The sequence below is a fragment of the Neovison vison genome, chromosome 1 (assembly GCF_020171115.1).
Source record: "Neovison vison isolate M4711 chromosome 1, ASM_NN_V1, whole genome shotgun sequence".
NCBI lineage: Eukaryota > Metazoa > Chordata > Mammalia > Carnivora > Mustelidae > Neogale > Neogale vison.
In genome coordinates this window covers 40,733,148-40,754,576 of record NC_058091.1, presented here as the reverse complement: position 1 = coordinate 40,754,576, position 21,429 = coordinate 40,733,148, and the positions used below count along the sequence as shown (strand labels likewise).

Here is a 21,429-nt window from a genome sequence, read left to right as displayed (position 1 = left end):
CAGTCTCATGGCCTCCCACCACCAGTACAGGTCCTATTTTTTTTTTCTTTTTTTTTTTTTTTTTAAGTACAGGTCCTATTCTTACCAGTTTCACTTTCTTTTCCATCCTTGTTGACAGCCGACTTGTGCACATGCTGCATTAGTCTGAGGAGATCATGCCACCGTTTCTGCCTGTAGCAGGTCTGAATATGCCCCAAGAATGTAAAGTTTTGCTTCTTGGAAAACGTCTGGGCAAAGAGTTCTTCAAATGACTCCCGTAAGGGAAGCCAAATAAGCTTATGGTCCACTGGTTTGTAACTGAAACAAAAGGTAAATGTAATTCCCAAACTTGTGAAGCTAACAGAAATTAGAAATGCTGTCACAGGGCGCCTGGGTGGCTCAGTTGGTTGAGCAACTGCCTTCAGCTCAGGTCATGATCCCGGACTTCCAGGATCGAGTCCTGCATCGGGCTCCCAGCTCCTTGGGGAGTCTGCTTCTCCCTCCGACCTTCTCCTCTCTCATGCTCTCTCTCTCTCACTCTCCCTCAAATAAATAAATAAATAATCTTTAAAAAAAAAAAAAAAGAAAGAAAGAAATGCTATCGCATAATATAGGAATAGGTCTAAGATTTCATTTAATCAAAATCAAGAATAATACCAACATCTATGTTAAAGTTTTATTTATTTTTTAAAGATTTACTTATTTGAGAGAGAGAGTGAGAGAGAAGGGTAAGGGGGAGACGGAGAAAAATCCTCAAGCAGATTCCAGGCCGAGTGTGGAGCCCAACCTGGCACTCAGTCCCAGGACCATAATAAGATCATGACCTGAACCATAAAGAGTCGGCCGCTAAACCAACTGAGACACCCAGGCCCCCTGGTGTTAAAGTTCTAAATTATAATCTATTTTCTCCATACTCGGTGTAAAAACTAGTATTAGGTAAACAGTATTAGGAAAAAAATTAGAAATTCCTAGTTGGACAGTGAGAGGCATGTCACTTATTTTACTAACATGTTTAAATAAACATCATATATAACATATAATGATACAACATATTTTATTAAGATTGATCAAAAAGTTTTCAGGATATTTTAGAAGAAAATACAACATCTGAAACTGATTAACTTAAAGTGAGCACAACTCATGGCTTCTCAATTGACAGGGAGAGGATACTGCTCTTTTTTTTTTTATAATTTTATTTATTTATTTGATAGAGATCACAAGTAGGCAGAGAGGCAGGCACAGAGAGAGAGGAGGAAGCAGGCTCCCTGGTGAGCAGAGAGCCCGATACAGGACCCTGGGATCATGACCTGAGCCAAAGACAGAGGCTTTAACCCACTGAGCCACCCAGGCACCCCGAGGATACTGCTCTTAAAGAGACTGAAATGGGGTCAGGGAAAGGGGGAAGCAATAGTATCTCAGACATTGCAATTGTTTGTGACCCTCCAAAGCTCAACATTTTATTTCTTAGTATTTAGATGCTCTTATTCTTTAGCATTTCTCTGGTTAGGGAGCTAGGAAATTAATCCATATAAAATTTTTTTATTTTAAGCACTAGGCTCCACACCCAGTGTGCAGCCCAACACAGGGCTTGAACTCACTACCCTAAGATCAAGACCTGAGCTGAAATAAAGAGCTGGACACTTAACCAACTGAGCCACCCAGGTGTCCCTCATATAAAGTTTCATTTAATATTCAAGGGCAGGGGTGATAATGAAGAGTTGAGAAACACCTGCTGTAGCAAAAAGTTGCTCAGGCAGCACAAACTGCCTCAAATACCTCAAATATACAATTTTCTGAGTTGCTCAGGCAGCACAAACTGCCTGGAAAACCTCAAATATACAATTTTCTGAAGCCTAAGATACTATATACTATAATCACAGGACCATGAAACAATACCAAATATGTTTCAGAATAGTGAAGCACAACTAGAGAACTGGACACTAATCACTCATTGGACTGTGAGGGAGGAACCATGAAATGAGTAACACCGAGGCCCTGATACAGAGCATCTATGAAGGAGTGTGATTCCAGAGAGAAAGAGCATGAGAATTTCAAACTCATTTACACTTACCAGTAAGCACTAACACATTAGTAAAGCCATTTATTTACTCTATTTATTCAACAAAAATTTACTGAGTACCTGTTAGTTGTTAGGCACTGAGTAAACAAGACGCGTAAGGTCCTGCCCCACTGTAACTTACAATCCAAAGAAAGAGACAAAAGAATATATATCTACTATAAAACATCAAGTAGTAGTAAGTGCTATGAATATAAATATAAAGGATTGGGTGAAGAAGGCACTGGTAATTTAGACATGGTAGTCAGAGACTTGGTTAAAGATGGGAATTCGAAGGTGACCCAAATCAAGCAAGGAAAGGAGCTAAGCCAAACATCTGTGGGAGGCAAGGGATGTCAGAGAGAGCACAGCAAGCATCTAGGTGCAATATGGAAAAGTGTGTGGCTCGAGCTCAGTGGCAGAGCCAGACAAAGGAAATTATGTCAGAGAAGTGCCAGTTCCAGATTACGGAGGACCTCAGCAGTCAAAAAAAGCCTTTGGAGTATACTCTAAATGGCCCGAAAATTGGTGAAAGGATTTGAGACATGTGTTCTGATGATACCTTAGAAGGACCATTAACTATTGAATGGAAGAGAAACCTTTGGGAAGTTAGGAGAAGAAGCAAAGATGAGAGACCTATAGACTGGACCAAGGAAACATGATGAACAAAAGTAGTGAGGAACTGAACAAAACACAAACTTTATTTAAATAAAATTGCTAGTCTTAAAGATGACAGTACAAATGGAACCCAAAGCTAAATGAGGCAGCAGAGTAATGATCAAATACACAGACACTCGGGCGCCTGGGTGGCTCAGTGGGTTAAAGCCTCTGCCTTCGGCTCAGGTCATGATCCCAGGGTCCTGGGATCTAGTCCCACATCGGGCTCTCTGTTCCACGGGGAGCCTGCTTCCCCCTCTCTCTCTGCCTTCCTCTCTGCCTACTTGTGATCTCTGTCAAATAAATAAATAAAATATTAAAAAAAGAAAAACCACAGACACTCTGTATAGACGGCCTTGGTTCAAACAAGAACCAGCCATTACCTTAATAAGGTACTTAATCCCCCATGTATAAAATGGGGTAATAGTCTGTGCCTCATGGTTGCTAAAAATGCAAACTGAGTTAACACAAATAAAGGACTACAGGGCGTCTGGGTGGCACAGTCGGTTAAGTGACCCACTCTTGGTTTAAGATCAAGTCACAATCTCAAGGTCCAGGGATCTAGCCCTGCATTGAGCTCCATGCTTAGTAGGGAGTCGGCTTGAGGATTCTCTCTCTCCCCTCCTGCTCCGCCCCCCACACTCTCTTGCTCTCTCTCTAAAATAAATAAATAAATAAATCTTTAAAAAATAAGAAATAAAGGATTCCAAATAGTGCCTGGAACCTGAATACATACAAGAATTAGCTGTTATAATTATTAACATTATTAAGTGGCTCAAGTCTATCGAATTCATGAAAGTAGCAGCTTAATACTGCAAAAGAGACTAAAAGAAGCATCTGTTCATTTAAAGCACAGCATAGTGGCTAAGACAGTTAAGTCAATAAAAGTCAATTTTTCAAGTGATGAAAAAAATGAATTAACATATACACATTTCAGAAAGAAAGAAAAAAATGAGCTGCAACACAAATACTCAGCGGGAACCAACCTGACACCTGAGAGAACATAACACTGAGAGTGTATGTAAGAACTCATTTGAAATTGGATAAAAGAAAATGACTGATACTGTAACATGTGAAAGAACATAAAATAGTACATGCTGAGTAACCGAAATGATAAACACTCTTCTTCATTTTAGAATCAGGTTTCCAAATTTATGAGCATGCACTTCTGCCCTGTTCTCTTCAGTACAGAGGTTTCCATGGATTGCAAAAAAAGAGGATGCAAGTTGGTGGCTTCTCCATTTCTGAGACCTTTAATTCCCCTCCCATTTTTTTTCTCCCTTCATTGCCAATTTCTCCAAGAGTCATGTTTCTCCCTAGGAGGTTGCCCTTCCCAATCCCCTTCTCTATCAAGAATGCTGTGAACCTGTGCTCTGGGTTTTGCCATTTAGTCCTAGAGTTTCTCTTTCTGGAATGATTTTATCTGCTTCATCTAAGTCCCCTGTGTCCTCTACTCTTTTTCAGAGTCTCATCATAAGTTCTCTTCACCCCCAAACTCTGTTGGAACTTGGTTTAGTTCTCTACTCACAGGTAATCTGAAGGTCTATGTTCTGCCTACCAGATAACAGGGGCATGTGGCTGGCTCACTTGATCTCAATGTTATAGGTTTGAGCTCCATGCTGGGTATAGAGATTACTTAAAAATAAAATCTAAAAAAAAAATTTTTTTTAAATGAGTTAAAAGTTAAATGGAGGGGATCCCAGCTGATTCAGTCAGTAGAGCATGCAATTCTTGATCTCACGGTCATTAGTTCAAGCCCCACACTGGGTGTGGAGCCCACTTTAAAAAAACAAAAAACCCTGGCAGCAGTTCTTCCTGCCCACGGGTCCTGTCCCCGTGCTTTAATAAACCACCATTTTGCACCAAAACAAAACAAAACAAAAAAACCCTTAAATGAAGGAAAAAAATGTACCATGCTAGTACTAATAAAAAAAAAAAAAAAAAAAAAAAACCAAGGGAGTACATATACTAACAAAGATCAGAAGGCAATCTGTATAACATACAGTTGAAGACTCTGATGATCTTTGAACCTTTACTTTTATAAAGTGTCTTTATTCTCAATTATACTTTTTTTAAAATCAATCTAAAGGATCCAGATTTGCAAAACAAACTAGTCTATAAATCCCTTTTGTATTTTTATAATATTATTTGACATGTGTAAAATATGGGGTTTTTTAAAAAGATCTTATTTATTTATTTGACAGAGAGAGAGAGAGATCACAAGTAGGCAGAGAGGCAGGCAGAGAGAGAGGGGGAAACAGGCTCCCCACTGAGCAGAGAGCCCCATGTGGAACTAGATCCCAGGACCCTGAGATCATGACCTGAGCCGGAGGCAGAGGCTTATTAACAACACTGAGCCACCCAGGCGCCCCTGTAAAATATGTTTAACATAAGTTATAAAACCTAATGAAACAAATGAAACCACACATCTGCAAAATAGAAATATTACACTTTCTCTATCCTACCTCTCTGCAACTCTTGAATTTTGTTTTCCAGTCCCTTGTCTTTCTAAAGTTATTTTTTAGTCTTTCCATCCTACACACAAAAACTCATAAGCAAAGGAGTCATCCACGCATCTACAATATGTTATCCATTAAAAGATTTGATTTATGCCACTTTCCAGTAATACAAAAATATAGAAAGCAAAGCACATTTCCAATCATACAAACACTGAAGCATATGTAAGTTTTCTATTTGATAACTGAAGCTAACCTACTAATAAGGAAAAAATGAATACATACTCTTTTTAGGAAGTTGGCACTAAAATAAAACTCCAGTTACCATATTCTGATGCCAATCTTTTTACTATCAATTGCATCAGAACACAAACGGGCATCTCTGTACTCACTATGTTTAAAACTACTTACAATGGCTGACATAACACTACAAATTCTTAGCAGAGACAAACGCAATACATGTTCAATCAGTACAAGACCAGCCATTTGTGGGGCCCCTGGGTGGCTCAGTCATTAAGAGTCTGCCTTTGGCTCTGGTTATGATCCCAGGGTCCTGGGATTGAGTCCTGCATCAGGTACCCTGCTCGGCAGGAAGCCTGCTTCTCCCTCTCCCACTCCCCCTGCTTGTGTTCCCTCTCTCACTGTGTCTCTGTCAAATAAATAAATAAATAAATTCTCAAAAAAAAAAAAAAAAAAAAGACCAGCCATTTGTTTTAGGAATGCATAACAGGAGAATATTCCTGAAGACATATAGAGATACAGAATAGAGAGAAATACACGGTATTATAGATATATATAGTTAAGTAACAAATTCTATATATTAGTAAGAACATATTGCCAAGTACCTCAATGAAGGAAAGGGGAGATTAAGTGTCAATTAACTGACAGTAGTAGAAGAAAACTAGAGTAGAAAGATTACCAGGGAAAAAAATAACAAAGTGAAAGTAGAATTAGAGTTAAGAAAGATAAGCCTCAGGTAATGGATCTTAAGATAGAACATATATTTAAAAGCATTCAGTACATCATTACTAATATGTGTAGAACAGAAAAAGGAAAAGTACCAAAGAAGCAGGATTCAAAGTAGCAATCTACCCACAGCAAGGAGGAATATAAGACAAAGAGAGTGAAAATAAAAACTGCTGTTAAGGTGGCCCAAAAAAAAACCAGATAAGTGAAAGGCTTTCTGGTAGATGCCATTAAGAGCAAAAAGGACAATAATTTCTACTTTATGCCTTTAAGGATTTTTTTAAGCAATTGTTCTGAGTTAATGGGACAGATCCCCAATATCACTCAACATGAGGTATGCCAATAACATCCATCAATTTTACAGCCTTCAGCACAAACCAAACATATTCAATGTGAACCAAACATATTAAAAAACACCAATAGAGAAGGGCACTTTAATGACCACAATGGAGTCCCATGAGCAGCATTTAACCAAGTAGAGAGCTACTTTATGTTTCAAAGATAATAGAACTGCAGGAGAGCGTCTAGCTCCAAGGCACTGTGACTCCAGAATGTACGCTTCAGACAAATGACTGTACACACAAATAGTAACTGATTATATACTTGGTTTTTTTCCCTCTCCATTCCAGCATCATCTTTGAGAGCAAGAACCTCAAGTGTTCTTTACAATAAAGAGAAATCGGGATGCCTGGCTGGCTCAGTCAGTTAAGAGTCTGCCTTCAGTTCAGGTCATGATTCCAGGGTCCTAGGATGGAGTCCTCCATCAGGCTCCCTGCTCGGCAGGAAGCCTGCTTCTCCCTCTCCTACGCTACGTGCTTGTGTTTGCTCTCTCACTACGCCTCTGTCAAATAAATAAATAAAATCTTAAAAAAAAAAAAAAAGTGAAGAGAAACATCTACACATCCAAGAGCTCCTCAATAAAGTCCTATAAATAACCTGCTGGAGTAGGTAGGGGTACAAGTCTTTGAACCTTTTTCTAATGCTAATTTTGAGTTTTGAAAGGAAAAACTATTTGTTCCCTCAAGCAGTGAACACAAAATAACAAGAAAACAATTTTAAACCATACTTACCCCCCAAGCAAGTCTGCAGTGTCACTCTGTTGATTCATATTGACAACCCTCAAACGGTGGCCTTTTAAAAAGAAAGGGCAAAAGGGTCACTCTGAAAATTTCAAGACTATTTATATCCAGTTATCCTAAAGGATGTGTAAAGCATAGGCATAGGGCAAATCTTTAAATGTATACTTCCTCTGATTCTCTTATTTTACTTTCAGGAATTTCAACCATCCGAAATTTTCACCTAACCCAGAAAGATATGTACAAGATTGTGTATCAGTATCAGATAACTGAAAACAACAAAAAAATTCCTTCAGTAAGTCAATGTCTATAAATTAGAATTAAATAAACATCCAGTATGGAATATTATTATTTAGCCATTAAATAGAAATGAGACAGTTTTTTTTTTAATTAATTTATTTTTTTATTTGTTTGACAGGCAGAGATCACAAGTATGTGGAGAGGCAGGCAGAGAGAGAGGAGGAAGCAGGCTCCCTGCTGAGCAGAGAGCCTAATTGTGGGGCTCGATCCCAGGACCCTGGGATCATGACCCGAGCCAAAGGCAGAGGCTTTAACCCACTAAGCCACCCAGGCGCCCCTAGGCAGTTCTATTTTTAAAGATGTCTAATTTCCTTATTAACTGCAATACATATACATAGAATCCCATTTTTTCAACATAAAACCAAACTTAATATTTATATATTTGCAGACCATACATTAAAACCAAAAAAATAAAAAAATAAAAAAATAATACCAAGCTATTAACAGTGGTTATTTCCAGGGGAAAAAAATTACATTATTTCCAAGGAAAAAATTTCCAGTGGTGATTTCCAGGCAAAGTGGAGTAGTGGCACTTTTTAAACTCTAGTGGACTTTTTATATAAGGGTGGAGGGGGAAGGCAATCAGTGTGAAATGTTTATTGTCTGGGGGCAGAGTGCTTCCCCTCTAACTTACCTGTAATGTGAGCCAAGTACTGGACAGTAGAGGTTTTGCCAGTCCCGGTCTCTCCCACCAGCAACACAGGTTCCCCTTTGCTAACACACACCGCGAGCTGTTCAATAAGAACAGAGGATGGCCTCGTGGGAGCAAAAGTGAGCCTCTCCCTGGGAAGGGGAAAACAAGTAAGTGGTCAGAGAAACAGGCTGCAAATTTTCCTTAAGTGTTGTTTTGAGGAACCAGATTTTCCAGACTCCACAAAAATCAGAAGATAACTCACAGTAGCTGTCTTCAGGATACAAAACAGATATCCTTATAGCCTATGAATTGCAGAATTCATTCATTCTACAAACACTGAGTATTTATATACCTGGTACTTTACTAGACTCTAGAGATTCAAAAGACCAATAAGATAAGACATTATCTGTACTAGCTATGTCGTCTTAGGCAAATTACTTAGCCTCTCCTAGCCTTGGTTTCCTCACCTATAAAATTTGGATCAGAGCTACTATTATTGTGGGTTGAACAGACTCCCCCCAAAATTCATGTCAACTCAGAACCTATGAATGTGACCTTATATGAAAAGAAGGTCTTTGCAGATATAAATAAGTTAAAATCCCATCATACTGGGTTTAAGGGTGAGCCTTAAATCCAATGACTGGTGTTCTTACAGAGACAGAGAGAGACTCAGAAACACAAACACACACAAGAAAGATGATATGACGACAGAGACAGAGATGGGAGAAATGTAACTACAGAGACAAGGAATACCAAAGATTGCTGGTAGCCTTCAGAAGACAGGAGGAGGCAAAAGCCTTCAGTGGAAATGTGGCCCTGCCAACATCATGATTTCAGATTTCTAGTCTGCAGAACTGCGAGGAAATAAATATCTATTGTTTTAGGCTACCAAGTTTATGGTAAGTTGTTATGGCAGTCCTAAGACAGTAATAAGTTAATTCATAAAATTATTATAACCACCACATGAGAAAACATATGCAAAACACTTAGCACAATACTAGGCATATAGTAAGTATTTAATAAATGGTAACTAGAGCTCAGAATCTTGTAAAATTCTAGGAATTAAAAGACTAACAACAGGACCTCACCTGACTTCCAAGTGAGGTTTACTTTGCTAAATACACAAAGTGAATAAAATAAAAAATACATCTTTGCTACTTCCAAGGCCTTAATCACCCTCATCACCTCCTTCACCTATTAACATCTAATTTTACAGAATATACTTTAGAAAACCACTGCTTCTTACCATCCAGCACAGTGGAGAGATCACCATTCACACACATTCTGGTCAGACACAAGGGGCTGGACTAGTCCTTCTATCATGTTCCTAACCCCACAGTCTCAGACTAATTGAGAGTCTATTTACCTCTGTATGTGGACAGCCTCACTTTGTTTCCGTAGAAGCCGCACTCGACCCACTTGCACATCTAGCTCATTGATCACAATTTCCGGTTTATAAAGCTGACAGAAGAATTCGGCCTATGGGAGGAGACAGAGGAAAATTCTGTACAGTCTTAAAAAAATTTTTTTGTATACTCTTCAAACATTTCCTCATCCATGTGGCTTACTATGGTTTACTGTGCCCCTCTAACTAGCCCTTTACCAAGTACTTTCTACTTCCAAGACAGGCGAGTTAGCTTTAATTATGTCTTTTTAAAAATTTTCTGTATTTCTAATGTTTTTTAAAACACTGATCATGAATGCTGCCCTGTATTTTTCATTCATTCATATTTATTCATTCAAATAGGTCCGTATCTGCCTATATCTAAAGTGAACACACTGACATATTCCAATAGCAAATGAACAGAAAGTTCTACTCCTAAGATTTATGAAAAAAATCAGTGATTTTTCTTCAGCTATGCTTTTCTCTGCTTTAGATTCTAAAATAATAGAGGCAACAGTGACTCGATGGAACCATGGTGCATCTCCCTACAGCCAGAACACAGAGAGAAGCTGTGACAGGTGCTTCCAGGATATCTACCCAACAGCCGTTTCGTTCCTCTCTTGTCCTTGTCACCAACCTAAGAACCCAGGTTCTGTTTAGATTTGGGGCAGGAATGAAAGGGGTAGCAAAGTGTTCAGGGAAAACAAATCTTTCTTCAACCAAAGGGAATAAATACTGTTCTACATAACCCAATTGTGGTAGTTTCTTTTTCTTTTCTTTCTTTCTTTTTTTTTTTTTTTGCCTACTATAATTATTACTTAAGCCCCTTTTAGTAGGTGTTCTGTCACCTGCAGCTAAAACCATCCCAATAGTTTCAGAATCCTAAGGAATACTTCTATATCCGTTCCTGACATAAGGGTTTTTTGTGTCATCATTTATTTGGGAATGCCAGGAATCTGCTGCAAGATAGACCTCAGACATTTCCCTAGCTACCATCACTACTGCTGAAAGGCTCTCTCCTCCAAAAATATGTATTTTGTAATAAAATAAGAACAGCAAAGTATTAAAAATGTTAGCAATGAACCTAAGTACTATTCTTTGTACTATTCTTGGCGTCCATTGGTACTATTCTTTTCAACTTTTCTCATGTTTGACATTAATAAAAAGTGGGAAAACATCTAATCCTGACTAAAACTACAGACAAAGGTGTTATTAAAACAGTTCCAGTCCTGAGCCCACAATCTACAGAATAACACGTTCATTAAAACACTGGAGAAAATAAAGCATGCCTGTGGTATAAGGCACAAGGCACACTTTAAGAATGTAGAACATATCAGAACTACTTACTTAAGAGATAATAAGAGCTTAATGTCCATGACAGGTAACAACGAAACTACCAACTTTGACAAAGGAGGTAGTTATTGCAAAGGAACTGTTCCAGATAAGGACCAGAGACTAGCAAGTAAAGTAAATATCCAACTTCCTTTCAACAGGTGGTAAAAATAGCACTACATACCTTTTTCTTAGAAATGTTCAATTTACTTCCAATAATTTCTGCCATTTTCAGTTTGCTTGTATGCTTAGAAAGCATTGCTGTGAAACAGTCCAGAGCCTATTAAAATAACCAAGGTCAATGCCAACTGATTTTTTAAAATACCTCATTAATAACAGAGCACCACCATTCTGGCCACAAAAAGAACAAAAAGCCAGCAGGAACATTTCTGTAAGACTAAGGAGAATAGAAATAAGGTACCAGCCCTAGACTCAAGGACCTTACCATAATAGAGATAGGATACAAACAAATGTGAAGGCTTTACTATCAAAATACTAATTAGGGAAAAAACAAACAAGCAAACAGAAAAAGCTTCACTTTACAGGGCGCCTGGGTGGCTCAGTTAGTTGACTGTCTGATTCTTGATTTCGGCTCAGGTCATGATGTCAAGGTCCTGGGATCAAGCCCCACACTGGGCTCTGTGTTCAGCATGGAATCTGCTTGAGGACTCTCCTTCTCTCCCTCTACCTCTCCCCCCATCCTTGTTCACTCTCTCTCTCTCTCTAAAATAAATAATTCTTAAAAAAAAAAAAAAAAAAAAAAAAAGCTTCATTTTACAAATCTGAAATTCAGGCAAAAACAGAATTAGTGTTAATCATTAGGTCTATGGTTCATGGGGGGGGGGGGGACTGACTCTTAAGCCATAGAAGGAATACCAAAAGTTTACTTTCTAGCTATAAAGGCAAACTCTGGTGTGCCATAAAAAGACCACATTATCATTACCCTAATCCAGTACTCAATCTCAGCAATTACTGATAGGCCAACCAGGGATGTGTTTTTGGTGGTGGGGGGGGTGTATGTGTGTTCAAAGCAAAAAACGTGGGGCTTGAATTCACGAGATCAAGAACTGAGCTAAGGTCAAGAGTCAGAGGCTTAACCAAGTGAACCACTGAACCACCCAGGCACCACCAGATAGGTCTTCTGATGTAATTAAATATAGAGTACGTATCACCACCAAAAGTAAATTCTACCCAAAAAAGTTCAAATTTGAATACATTAAGCATTTTGCTAAATTTCTATTTACAGGAAAGACAAGACAAAAAATGAGAATAGAAAGGATACTATGAGTGTGGTAAACAAAGAATACATTTAGTTCTGCTACCACCAAGTGTAAATTATCAATAAACTTAATGTAAGCATTTAAAAAGAGAGAGAGAATTTACCTAATCCTTGTCCCTAATACCTGAAGCGCAGAGCTTCAAAAACCCTTGGCATTACCAGGAGTAGGAAATGTCTTTTTTTTATTCACTAGGGTCCCTTTGGACCATACATGAGTTTATTAAGTTAAGCAAGGTGACTCTGGATGGACCTTTAATAGTTTAATAGAGGGGCTGGCTAGGCCAGAAAGACCAAGCAAAGAAGAAGAGAGAGGCTTAAACAGGCTCCATGCCCAGGGTGGAGCCTGATGTGGGGCTCAATCTCACAATCCTGAGATCATGACTTGAGCTAAATGCTTAACTGACTAAGCCACGCGAGTACCCTTAAAAACTGGAACACTTTATAATCAAAATTGGTCACTGCTTTAAGAGCCCACAGATCTCCATACAGTAGCACTTTTATTTTTAAGCAAGCAGAAATTAAATTCTCCCAGTTCTTACTGAATATGGTAGAGTTGTAATTCAATCAGGTTTCCCTCCCACACAACACATTTTTTGGCCAAGCCCAGCATACAAGGCTATACTTTGTAACCCCCACATAAATTCCTCTCAACTAAAGCAAAAGACCCTACTCAGCAAGTGGAGAGATCAAATACAACTCTATCAGACAATGAAATTATATGTAAAAATAAATACTGAGCATTTTTTAAGTAGGCTCCATGCCCAAAATGGGGCTCAAACTCATGATCAAGAGTTTTATGCTCCACTGACTGAGCCAGCCCGGTGCTCCTAATACTAAACATTTTAGAAACACTTGATATTTTACTTTATTAACACCTGGGAGATTTTCTTCTTATTTTATCTTTCTGTGTCTATTTTACTCTGTCTAAACTATACTTGCAATTCGTAGTAATCTGTTTAAAAACCAAAAAACATTGATTATGCCCAATTAGTTTTAAGACAACATTAGTTTAGTTTTAAAATAACAATGAAAATCAACAGCCTTGCAGAATAGAAAGAAAACAAACAGGAAGACTCTATCTTACCTCTTGAAAAATATTTAAGGATGCTGATGAAGAAAGACTGTCAAAACAATGGACAATCCTATTACACCAATTCAGTAGATCCCTTAAAAAAAAAAAAAAAAAGCCAAGAAATAAAAGACCATAGGCCAAAGACATCAAAAGCATCAAAGTTAAATTCAATCCACGTAAGTCCAGGGAACACCTGACAATGAAGGCTCTCTGTTTCTCTGGCATTATAAATATAAACAGTGCAGGGGAAAGAGTAAGTGGAAGTCCCACTTACTCTTACTCCACATTTTACTCCAATCCATGCCAGACAAGGTTGGGAGGGTGGGCAACTAACTCTCAGAGCAAACACAGGGGAGTTGGCCATTCTTAATGCTCACTTCTCAAAAGGCAAATCAACCACTGAGAAAAGAAAGTAAAGGTACAGAACTCACTATATATAGCAAACTCCAAGGGTCTTATTTAAGACCCCAACTGTCACAAAAGAAAAGCTAGTGAAAGAATTACATCAGTAAGTAATCTCAACCTTGACTTTTAAAGTTATTTTCTTTCTTTTTTTTTTTTTAAAGTAGCCTCCATATCCAACGTGGGGCTTCAACTCATGACTCTAAGAGTTGAATGTTCTACCCACTGAGCCAGTCAGGTGCCCCCGAAGATATTTTTTAAAGCTAAAATAATATATTCCCTTTATAAGCCTTCCTAATCATTAACTATAGGATCTAAAAATAGGATCCAACACCACGAAGCACTCCACAGGTCTAATTTCAAAACTGGACCTCTCATAACCATTCAGTGCTAGCTGCTAAGAACTTTTAAGGAAAGCAATTTTTAAATCATCAACTCAAGGGGCACCTGGCTGGCTCAATCGGTGGAGTATGCGATGTTTGACCTCAGGGTCATGAGTTCGAGACCCAGCATAGGCATGGAGCCTACTTAAAAAAGGAAACAAATAAAATAACAACTCATACCTCAGAGACAATTCTCTTCCCTCAAGGCTTAGTCTTTTGTTTTCTCTTCTGGTTTCTGAAACTTCCTCAGGTGCCTGTTCACAGGTAACAGAACTATCACTGTGAGAGAGATGTTTCTCTCCAGTAAGTTGGATGTAAATGTCAAGCAGGTGATCAGTTACTGCCAAAAGGCTGGGATATCTGTTCTGAAGAACCTGACAGACAGAGGGGGAAATAAAAACAAAGAGAATTTAGCAGCAGACACTGTGATTTTTAAAAGCACATGTAAGGGATGCCTGGGTGGTTCAGTTGGTTAGGCAGCCAGCTCTTGATTTCAGCTCTTAGGGTCCTAGGATCAAGCCCTGCACTGGGGTCCATGCTCAGGAGTGAGTCTGCTCAAGGTTTCTCTTTCTCATTCTGTCTCTCCCCAAGCCCACTCTCGCTTCTACTCTCTCCCAAATAAATATATAAATCTTTCTATATAAATAAATAAAAGCACATGTACACTCCTGCTAATAGTAGTCAAGCAAAAAATGAATTTCTGTATGAAATTTGTACCAAGTACAGTAGTACCCCAAGATCCCCAGTGGATGCCTAAAACAGCAGATAGAATGAAACCCTATATATACTATGTTTTTTCCAAAACAGACATACCTATGATAAAGTTTAATGTATAAATTAGGCACACTAAGAGATTAACAACAATAACTAATGATAAAATAGAACAATTACAACTCACTTTAATAAAAATTATATGGCTGTGGTCTCTCAAAATAACATGTACTATGATAATGTGAGATGATAAATGCCTACACGATGATCTGAAGTGAGGTGAATGACACAAGCATTATGATATAGTGTCAGGCTACTATTGACCTTCTGACTACACATCAGAAGGACCATCTGTTTCTGGACTGAGGTTCACCATGGGTAACTGAAAGCAAAAAAAGCAGACCAAGGATAAGGGGAACTACTGTATAAGAACTTCTGCCCACACCCCTTTCCCCCTCAAAGATCACAATTTTTTGCTAGACAGAACACAGTAATCTGGCAATCTCACCATTTACACAACTTAGGGTGTAGAAGCCAGATGGGAAAAGGGTCTCCAGGCAACATATACATCAAGTCCCAGGAATTTACTCACTTAAGAATCCTGAAAGTACTACTTACTCTAATTTTAAACACAATGCTAGGGGCACCTGGGTGGCTTAGTTGATTAAATGTTCAACTTTTGGCTTCGCTCAGGTCAGGATCTCAGGTTGTGAGACTGAGACCTGACGCAGGGTCTGCGCTCAGCGTGGAGTTTGCTTGAGATTCTCCTCTACCCCTCCAACCCACATGCTCACGTGCACACACTTTCTCTAAAATAAACAAATAGGTTGCCTGAGTGCCTCAGTGGGTTGGGCCGCTGCCTTCAGCTCAGTCATGATCCCAGGGTCCTGGGATCGAGTCCCACATCAGGCTCTCTGCTCAGCAGGAAGTCTGCTTCTCCATGCCCCCACCCCCTGCCTGCCTCTCTTTCTACTTGTTATCTCTGTCTGTCAAATAAATAAATAAAATCTTTAAAATAAACAAATAAATCTTCATAAATAAATTAATTAACACACACTATTCCAATAATGCTTGTTAGGTAATTTCTCAGCAAAAGCAATTAGAAGCAGTTAATAGGAAAACACTAAAAGGAGCAAATTTTTAAAAAAATCTTTTATTTTTTTATTAACATATTTTTATTTTATAATTTATTTTAATTAACATATTTTATTTTTTATTAACATATAATGTATTATTAACCCCAGGGGTACAGGTCTGTGAATCACCAGGTTTACAATTCACAGCACTCACCATAGCACATACCTTCCCCAATGTCCATAACCCAACCACCCTCCCCCTACCCCTCTGCCCCTGGCAACCCTCAGTTTGTGAGATTAAGAGTCTCTTATGGTTTGTCTCCCTCCTGATCCCATCTTGTTTCATTTATTCAAAAGGAGCTAATTTTAAGTATTGATAAAAAGCAGCTGATCTTTAAAAAGCAAATGACAGAAATTAAAAACCAAATGATGTAGTTCTATTTACTTCAATAATTACTGAGAATTTTCTGCAGAATAATACCTGGTGCTCATAATATTGGATTCTAAGCTTTAATGATATGGATTTATTCAGACAAGTCTATTTGAGAAGAAGGGAAACATGTATATATTAGAAATATTGTCTGGGGAGCACCTGAGTGGCTCAGTGGGTTAAAGCCTCTGCCTTCGGCTCGGGTCATGATCCCAGGGTCCTGGGATTGAGCCCCACTTGGGCTCTCTGCTCAGCGGGGAGCCTGCTTCCCTCCTCCCTCTCTGTCTGCTGCTCTCTCTGCTTGTGACCTCTGTCTATCAAATAAATAAATTAAATCTTTAAAAAAAAAAAAAAAGAAATATTGTCTGGGCACCTGGCTGCCTTAGTCTGTGGAGCGTGAGGCTCTTGATCTCAGGGCTGTGAATTCCAGCCCCAGGCTGGGTGTAAAGATTACTTAAAAATAAAATCTCTAAAAAAAAAAGAAATACTGTCATCAAATAAATTTAAATTAGCTTGAAAAGTATATTGTGGTTCCAATTTGTATATGAAATATCCACTTATTTTATGGTGCCTGGGTGGCTCAGTGGGTTAAAGCCTCTGCCTTCGGCTCAGGTCATGATCCCGGGGTCCTGGGATCAAGCCCCACATTGGGCTCTCGGCTCGGTGGGGACCCTGCTTCCCTTCCCCTCTCTCTGTCTGCCTCTCTGCGTACTTGTGATCTCTCTCTCTCTGTCAAACAAATAAATAAAAACTTTAAAAAAAAATCCACTTATTTTATATATGTAATGTACACATATTTACAAAGATAAGGATCTACAACCTTTTAACAATGTCACCTCAAGTAGTAGATGTAAGATTTTAATTCTTCATGTTTTTTTACTGAAGGACTTTAAAGAAATATTGCTGAAAACAATTTCAGATAGATGAAAAATTAAACAGAAAAAGAGTAACAGAATCAGTAAATTTAAATGGACAGACACATGTATCTTTAAAATACAGAACATACGGGCGCCTGGGTAGCTCAGTGGGCTAAAGCCTCTGCCTTTGGCTCAGGTCATGATCTCAGGGTCCTGGGATCAGGCCCCATATCAGGCTCTCCGCTCGGTGGGGAGCCTCCTTCCTCCTCTCTGCCTGCCTTTCTGCCTACTTGTGATCTCTGTCTGTCAAACAAATAAATAAAATCTTTTAAAAAAATAAAAAATAAAATAATAAAATACAGAACGTACATTTTTTTATAAGGAGGAAAGATTTATAAAATTGGTCATATATATTCATGACCTTGGTCACCACAAACAAAATACAGACTATTTCCATAACCTTCCCTATTTTTAAGATGTATTTATCGAGAGAGAGAGAGAAAGAGAGTGAGCGAGAGAGAGAGAGCATGCATATATGCAAGCAGGGGCAGGGGAAGAAGGAGAGAGAAAAATCAAAGCAGACTCCCCGCTGAGCGTAGCAGCCAGACACAGGACTCAACCCCATGACCACAAGATCAAGACTGGAGCTGAAATCAAGAGTCAGATGCTTATTTGACTAAGCCACCCAGGTGCCCCTCCATCACCCCTTAAACAAAAAGTACCCTCATGTCCCTTCTGTAATCAATCCCTTCCCCCACACCCCTGGCTGGGGGAATCAGGAATCAGATTACAATCCCTATGGATCTGCTTTCAAGTCTCTCATATAAATGCAATCATATGGGGTGCCTGGGTGGGTCAATCATTAAGCATCTGCCTTTGGCTCATTTGCCTTTGGTCATGATCCCAGAGTCCTGGGATGGAGCCCCGCATGGGGTTCCCTGCTCAGTGGGGAGCCTGCTTCTCCCTCTTCCACTCCCCCTGCCTGTGTTCCCTCTCTAGTTGTGTCTCTCTCTGTCAAATAAATAAATAAAATCTTTAAATAAATAAACAAACAAACAAACAAACGAATGGAATCATACAAGATGTAGTGTGTAGTTTGGATCTCTTACTTAGCTAATGTTTTTGGGATTCATCTAGACATTACCACATGTACCACTAGTTTAGTCCTTTTCACTGCTGAGTAGTAATTCCACTTAATAAGCATGTATATTTAACATCAGGATGGAGAAAAAAACTATCTTTATATGGAAAAAAGGACTTTATCAGTTTTACACTATAGCGAGGGTTCAGTTTTACACTATAGCAAGGGTTCAGGGGACTAGAAGTTCTGAACAGAAAAGAACTATATAGGGAAGCCTGGATGGCTCCATTGGCTAAGTGTCTGCCTTCAGCTCAGGTCATAATCTCAGGGTCCTGGGATCAAGTGCCAGATTGGGCTCCCTGTTCGTTGAGGAGGCTGCTTCTCCCTCTACTTGCTGCCCCCCCATGCTTGTACACTCTGACAAATAAATAAAATCCTTAAAAAAAAAATCTATACATACCCACAAACTACTCATTTTCTTCCTTAGCCAAAGAGTATCTTTGTTATTACCATAAATGTAAAAAATCAAAAACAATGTCATTTAATAAACTAATAGGACACAATACGGTTCTTTTATCAATTTAATATTTACTTTGGAGATTCATTCCTTTAATAGGCATTTATTAAGTACCCACTTTACACTGGGAACACCAGGGGTAGGAAAATAAAACCAACAGGAGTATAGCCCACCCTCAAGAAATATCATCTGGCATAAGAAGAAGATATACAACCAAATCAAAATTACAATGTGGTCAGCCATCCCTGGAGACCCAGGAAGCTTTCATGGAGAAGTTGAACCTGGGAGAGGTAATTAATGGCTGTGATTAGGCACTGCCAGCAGAAAAAGCAGGCCTTCTAAGGCACCATCACCTAAGACATGAGGTCACATTCAAGGTGTATGGAGGAGACAGGATTTGAGCAACTGCCAGTGGTTACTCTTTGGCACTTAATAACTATAAAGACTTAGCACTATATAAATATCTCATTTTCTAAAGTATAATTTATTATTTCAGCAAGTCAAGACAATCTTTTTCTTTTTCTTTTTTAAAGATTTTATTTATTTTCCAGAGATAGAGAGAGAGAGAGAGTACACACAAGCAGGCAGAGAGGCAGGCAGAGGCAGAGAGAGAAGCAGGCTCCCCGCTGAGCAAGGAGCCCGATGTGGGACTCGATCCCAGGACCCTAGGATCATGACCTGAGCCGAAGGCAGCGGTCCAACCAACTGAGCCACCCAGGTGTCCTTTTTCTTTTTTTTAAAGATTATACTTATTTGACAGAGAGAGTGAGAGAGAAAGAGCATAAGCAGGGGGAGTAGCAGGCAGAGGGAGAGGGAGAAGCAGGCTCTCTGTTGATCAGGGAGCCCCATGTGGGACTCTATCCAAAAATGCTAGGATCATGACCTGAGCCAAAGTAGATGCCCTACCAACTGAGCCACCGAACTTTTTTTTTTTTTTTTAAAAGTAGGCTCCACACTGGGTGTTACATACAAACAATGAATCATGGAACAATACCTCAAAAACCAATGAGGTACTGTATGTTAAATAACATAACACAATATATATACATAAATACAAAAATAAAAGTAAAAATAAAGTAGGCTCCACACCCAACATGGAGCCCAACACAAGGCTTGAACTCATGACCCTGAGATCAAGACCTGAGCTGAGATCAAGAGTTGGATGCTTAACCAACTAAGCCATCCAGGCACCCCAGTCAAAGACAATCTTTCTAGGCATAAGATGACTGGAATTGGCAGCAGAAGAAATGTAGTTCCTTGTGCTCCCCATGAGATCATCTTAAAAGACTATTTTATTTCCTAAATAATGCACCCAAGAGTTTTAGTCACCAGCCACTTATTCAGGAGGGTGTTATTAGAATTTATTATTATGTCCAGAAGCTTACGAATAAGTGAACTCCATTATGCCTCCATCAGAAAGGATGAATACCCAACTTTTGTATCAGCATGGATGGGACTGGAGGAGCTTATGCTGAGTGAAATAAGACAAGCAGAGAGAGTCATTTATCATATGGTTTCACTTACTTGTGGAGCATAAGGAGTAACACAGAGGTCATGGGGAGATGGAGAGGAGAAGTGAGTTGGGGGAAATCGGAGCAGAAAACGAACCATGAGACTATGGACTCTGAGAAACAAACTGAGGGCTTGGAAGGAGAGGGGTCGGGGGTTGGGTGAGCCTGGTGGTGGGTATTAAGGAGGCCACGTATTGCACAGAGCACTAGGTGTGGTGCATACGCAATGAACCTTGGAATACTGGAAAAATAAAATAAAATAAATAAAATAAAATAAAATAAAAAGAATAAGTGAACTCCTCGAAGTAAACTATCTAAATATGATACACATCATTTAAGTGAGGGGGTGAGTGCTTCTGCTTTTCCTGTGAGCAGAATGACTCATAGCTGTTCATGACAGGAATGGAAAGATGAAAAAAAGTAGCAGTCCATGTTGTTCCCATCCTTTCAATCCCCAACAAATCACACCTAAATGTGGACTTCAGACCTCTTCTTTAAAGAACAGAATGGCAATTTAGGAATGAAAATTAAACACTGAAATTCTATAACTGCAAAACAAAGAGCTGCATGACAGCAGAGAATACAATAAGCGCTTACAAAGTGCCAGGCAGAGTGGATGCTGGAACAAAAAGGTGAAGAAGTTACCAAAGGAGCTATTGTTGAGGGCAGAAAAATGAGGATACACAGAGAGACACAGAAATAAACTGGGAACTAGAGTGTGGTAAGTAACTCACAAGTCCAAAATAGGCTGCAGACTTATAAAATCACATCAGTAAGACAAGGCTTCTGATTGGGGCACCTGGGTGGCTCAGTCATTGGGCATCTGCCTTCGGCTCAGGTCATGATCCCAGGGTTCTGGGATCAAGCCCTGCATCAGGCTCCCTGCTCAAAGGGAAGCCTGCTTCTCCCTCTCCCACTCTCCCTGCTTGTGTTCCCTCTCTCACTGTGTCTCTCTCTGTCAAATAAAATAAACAGGATCTTTAAAAAAAAAAAAAAAGACTAGGTTTCTGAGAGATTCCAGTAATACAGTGAACTAGACACCCTGAAAACCCCTGGGCATTTTATAAACACTTAAAATTCTGGATAAAAAATTTGATAAGGTTGTCTTATTTCACTTATTTATCTAAAAATTTATACCAAGAAAGAGCAAAGCATCCCTCCCATGCCTATGTAATTACTGACAGGGCTTTATTTGCTATGCTCCAAGATGAAGCACTGTAGAATGGGAAGCTTTCCAAGTGACAGGGTAGATACAAGGGGAAAGTGGGGG

General features: G+C 39.2%; 1 protein-coding gene across 2 annotated transcripts in view; it reads right to left on the bottom strand.

Moving 5' to 3' along the window:
- MDN1 (midasin AAA ATPase 1) overlaps positions 1-21,429 on the bottom strand; it is a 167,289-nt gene that overhangs the window by 115,226 nt on the left and 30,634 nt on the right. For both annotated transcript variants that reach the window (XM_044245581.1, XM_044245572.1), the window contains exons 10-16: positions 14,157-14,350; positions 13,204-13,285; positions 11,025-11,120; positions 9,491-9,603; positions 8,125-8,273; positions 7,185-7,245; positions 86-297 (exon numbers count right to left, since the gene is read on the bottom strand). In XM_044245581.1, the coding sequence (XP_044101516.1) occupies positions 86-297; positions 7,185-7,245; positions 8,125-8,273; positions 9,491-9,603; positions 11,025-11,120; positions 13,204-13,285; positions 14,157-14,350 (907 nt within the window). The remainder of the gene's footprint in view (positions 1-85; positions 298-7,184; positions 7,246-8,124; positions 8,274-9,490; positions 9,604-11,024; positions 11,121-13,203; positions 13,286-14,156; positions 14,351-21,429) is intronic.